Genomic DNA, 4,953 nt, shown 5'->3' on the forward strand with positions numbered 1-4,953 from the left:
GTGTGTGTGTGTGTATATAGATATATATATATATATATATATATATATATAAGTATTCTGGTTGGTGAACTCCCTCCAAAACTTCTTAAATCCAGTAATATGGCTGGGGAATGTATCGGTATCATATCAACATTAATATAAGAGGCTAGATATTATCTTTCATTTTGGATTTCATAATATTGTGATGTTACATAAGTGTAGTGTTTTCCTGGTTTAAAGGCTGCATTACATTAAAGTGATGTCATTTATACTTACAGACCTACTAGCTGTTTAATTATTTGCTTTTTACATTTTTTTTTATCATCGTTTCCACATTATTGGTGATCATTTATCAAAAATGTTTGTGAAAGCACCAATAGTCGACCCTACAGTATCGCCGCAATATCACATTGTATTTGGTCAAAAATATCCTGACATTTGATTTTTAACCATATCACCCAGCTCTACCTGGTAATCTCTTAACTTGCATGGTATTTATAGCAATCATCAGACTAGAGGAAGGCTTTACCTCTCTCATTTCTTTGATTTTGGAGCCTCCCTTGCCAATGAGGGAGCCACACTGGCTGGCCGGCACAACGAGCCTCAGGGTTACCGGGGGTTTACTGGTGGCTGGACTGTTGCTCATAGAGTTGATTATATCCTGAGGGGAGGAAAGACCAACGTTATGCAAATTTAAGGTAAATGCATCAGTGGTTGGTTGTGTAGATGTGGCCTTGGAGAAATCAACCTTCATGCGTCAGAAGAAAGTGTAGAAAACTGAGTCTTGGATGTTTGTACAGTGTAGTTTTGCGACTTTTACCAAAGTAAAGGTTCTGATTATTTTTTTATATTTTGCCATTTACTCTTCCAGCTGTGCATACATAAATTGTAAGTGCACACATGGTAGTTATCAATGCTTAAAAGTTTTTAAATCCATTGTCCTCTCCACTCATCCCTTGCACAGGTCATGTGTAGTTTTACGGAGACTCTTTGGTTTGGACTGGCTGGACGCTCCCTGACACGGCACCCAAATCAAAACCCAGTGCTGGCCCACTTTCAAAGGGTGCTGCAAGGTTAGATCAGCACATTTCTGTCCTACATACTGGTGCCAAGCCTGCTTTGTATTCCATTTAGAGACGAGTCAGTACAGACACTAAGGCATACCAGTGGTGGGATGTAACTAAGTATGCAAGTCCTGCACTTAAGATCAAATTTAAAGTACTTGTACTGTACTTGAGTATTTGTGTTCATGCCTGGTAGGTTACGCTGCCTGGAAGGAGACGTTGGGGGGAAAAAAACACCACTGAGCACTTTATACCTCCCTTTTACTTACTTGTGTACCTCTAAAGTTCAATGGTAGATGTAAATCTTTAGTCAGACATCTCTCAGCAAAGAGTACTTTTAATACTTTTAAGTATCTTTTCATAGCGTGGTATTAGTATTTTTGCTTGAGTAAAAGATCTAATCTGTGGTGTATAAATGATAAATGTCATACCTCCTCAAACTTGTAGGCTATCATGGCAAAGGCCTTGAAAATAGCATCTGTTGGCCCGGTGATTGTGACTATCCGTTCAGGGCAGTTCCCCTCGGAGATGTTGATGCGGGCACCACTCTATAGAGCAAAAAAAACAAGACTATCAGACCCAAAACACATATCAGGAGTGTTTACAATGATACACTATTTGCGGAAAAGTTCTACTTACGTCTTCTCGCATTTTCTTCACAGTTTCTCCTTTCTGGAAGTAAAGAAAAACATTAATCTGTATATCCCACAGGCGTTAGGATGCTGTACATGGTCTGCTTGTTGTGTCTGTGATAAATACCTTTCCTATGATGCTTCCAACCTCCTGCAGGAAACAGACAAACAATGTAAGGTGTTGTTTTACCACAGGGGACATTGTAATGATTAATTGTCGTCTGACAGAAGGAAATAAAAGCAGAAGCAAAAAAAAGAAAGTAGCAGGAGTCGAGAAACGCTGGTTTTCTGTTTTTGGTACCTTGCCGTGCATCAGCAGCCTGATGGTGAGGGTCACATTCAGTCCACCTTCTGATTGGACCTTAATGGGCTCCATGTCGGGATTGGATGTGAAGGAAGGGGCGTGGTCACGTGAGAGAGGAGTTCAAGGGCCAACGCGAGTGTGATGGTGGGAGTCAGCCAACCGGTCACCTGTCAGATAAGGAAGATAAAGACACACACCGGCTGAGATTAGGCTGCTTTAATCTTCCATTTAACATGGTTAGCAATGAAAATAGTGTCGTGCTTTATTTGCAGGATACTCTGTGTTTACCCTAGCTTTGAAGAAGACTTGGTTGTGCGTATTTGGCAGGGGGTTTAGTCGTGCTTGTGCATTTTTAATTAAAAGAAAATGCAATTTTCCTGTACATTTTAGCTCTCTTTGTGGGATTTTGTCTTTTTGGTGATTTTTGTTTTCTTTGGGGTTGTTTTAGATATCTCTGGTTGTTTGGCATCAGTTTGTGTCTCTTAGTGGTAGTTTTGCACCTTTTTTATTATCACCATATCTGTGTCAAAACGTTGGAGAAGCTAGATCAGATAATAAATAACACTCAACAAGCTTAAAGACAAAACCTCAAGCCAAAAAGTCCAACTACAATCATTAGATCTGGTAAAAGTCTTAAGTTACATTAATTCTGCCAAACGATAACCTTTTAAAGGCAGTGAAAACCCTGACTAACGCTAATCCTTCCATACGTTGTCCCTCCACTTTAAGCTTGTTGCTCCACAACTTGAAGGAAGTGTGACGGAAGAGCTTCTTGTTTTACAAACAGAAGATTACCAACTGGGGACTGGGGCCCTTGAAGGCTCCTGGTTTACTAATATCAGCTTGCATACTAAATGACAGGATAATACTGGTTATATTCTATATTTTATTGTCAACAAATCCCATGAAAAAACCCACAATGTGTCAGTCTCTCTCTCAGTACTTTCAGACTTCTCTTATCTGTCTCTTTTGGTTCTTACGGTAGATGTAAATCTTTAGTTTTCAGAAAACAGTAGTAAAAAGGGAATATGTATGGGACTATTTTAAGCTGTGGATTAAAAACCATTTGGTGGTGTGATGGGTATTTCTAACAGCTGGGTGGTGTGTGTGGGATTGAGTCAGTCTGTGTGTTCCTGGTAATGAAGGAACAGGTCACCCAGTGGTTCCCTGATGGGTTTTTAATAGTTTTTGTACAACAACAGAGCTCTACGGCACAGAGGAAGACAATATATTACAATATTACATTATATTACATGACTGTGATACACACACAACACATGTTAGTGGATACATTCACTGTTGGTTTTGGTCTTAAATATACAGAACATCATATATCCTTTTATGTTTGGTCTTGTTTCATGACCTGTATTACCTGTCTAAAAGTGGGTCATCAAATCTAGTGTTAGGGACTTATTTTAATTTTGTGCTTATGTTGCATGTTTCTCAACTGGTATTGTTAATCAAATTATAACACAGCAAACCTGGGTCCTGAGGAAAAGGGGTTAAGGGCCTAGAAATCACAAGATGATAAAATTCTTTTGTAGGACGTATATGCTCCAACAACAATTCGGTTACAACCAAGTGACGTGTCTCCGTCCACAAAGCCCAATGCAGTCCACAACAGTTTGCCGTAAAAGACATTAAAATGTAGGTCAGCATAAGTCTCTTCAGTCTCGAGATGAGACATCCAACGTTGAGCGCCATATTTATTTTTATCAAGCCCATTTCAGCTGGAATCCACTAATTCTGGCTGACAAGTGATGTAATGACTCAAACAAGACTGCAGTTAGGAGAGCGGCCGCACGAGGGCGCCGCAGTCCTGCCAGTGGATCAGGACAGGCAGATTTTAATCTGGGACACATTCCAGGCCACATGTGCTATATAAATCAGCCAGAAATGTATTTAAACTGATCAGACCTTTTTATATTATGAGATTTTAGAGAGTTGCAGTTTACCCATTGTTCAAGATCCAAATGATGACTAATGATAAAATAACAGTTAATTTGAAAAAATTAATTTTATTGTGTTGAAAAAACAACTGGTTGTAGATGAGTTTAACTTCTCAAATGATAAAGCAAATGACTATAAATGAAGATTTAAGGAATCCAATTAACCCTACCAGGCAGATTCTGTGGGTACAGAGCGCTAACGGGGAGACAAAATGAACCGTCAGGAGTTAGATATTAGCCCTTAAAATGTGGTTTCAAATGAATTTCTATTAAGTGTTTTTCTTTTTTCTTTTTCTTTCCCAAGAAAAGAGATGCAGACACATGTTGCATTGCACAGCATAAACCTTCACATCTAATCCCGCATTTTAAGTTTGATAGAATTCAAAAACATGGAGGCATCTGCAGCACTAACTGAGTTGAATCAAAAAAAAAAAATTTAAACGGCCGACTAAAAGACAATATGTGGAAAAGAAAAGCTCCTGATGAAGCTGACTTGACTGAAGAGACGGATGAAATTCCCATCTGCCAATTAGACACATTGTTGCCACGTGGAAATGGAAATATCCAATATACATTTTCTTTTCCTCCCTCCCTCCTTTGTGTGCTCACTAATTAGCTGACTGAATATACCCACTCATAGTCTTGTGAAATCATTCAAACTAAATCCATGGAAAGATTGGACCAATGGGACAAACTTCACCCACACAACGAGCCTGATTTATCAGCTTAACTGAACGGTGCTCAGGTTGGCTACACAACAATCCTACATACAGTGTTGGCTCAGCACTATGTCGGTCTAGATAGGTGATGATACTGCTGCTACATCACATGGCAGGAAATGCTTTTATAATGAATGAAATGAGAGGAAGATCCAGAACAAGGTGGAGAGATTATATCTCCAACCTGGCCTGGGAACGCCTCGCGTAATGTGGCTCGGGGAAGGGAAGTTTGGGGTCCCCTGCTGGAGCTGCTGCCCCCGCAACCCAGGGGATGAAGATGAATGGATGGATGGATGGATGGATGGA

General features: G+C 39.7%; 1 protein-coding gene across 6 annotated transcripts in view; it reads right to left on the minus strand.

The window, feature by feature from the left end:
* LOC116673879 (poly(rC)-binding protein 3) overlaps nt 1-4,953 on the minus strand; it is a 23,107-nt gene that overhangs the window by 9,492 nt on the left and 8,662 nt on the right. For all 6 annotated transcript variants that reach the window (XM_032506227.1, XM_032506230.1, XM_032506229.1 and 3 more), the window contains exons 2-6: nt 1,977-2,146; nt 1,803-1,826; nt 1,683-1,715; nt 1,475-1,591; nt 509-640 (exon numbers count right to left, since the gene is read on the minus strand). In XM_032506227.1, coding sequence (XP_032362118.1) covers nt 509-640; nt 1,475-1,591; nt 1,683-1,715; nt 1,803-1,826; nt 1,977-2,051 — 381 coding nt within the window. In that variant the 5' untranslated portion in view covers nt 2,052-2,146. The remainder of the gene's footprint in view (nt 1-508; nt 641-1,474; nt 1,592-1,682; nt 1,716-1,802; nt 1,827-1,976; nt 2,147-4,953) is intronic.

The sequence above is a fragment of the Etheostoma spectabile genome, chromosome 24 (genome assembly GCF_008692095.1).
Source record: "Etheostoma spectabile isolate EspeVRDwgs_2016 chromosome 24, UIUC_Espe_1.0, whole genome shotgun sequence".
In the NCBI taxonomy this organism is placed as follows: Eukaryota; Metazoa; Chordata; class Actinopteri; order Perciformes; family Percidae; genus Etheostoma; species Etheostoma spectabile.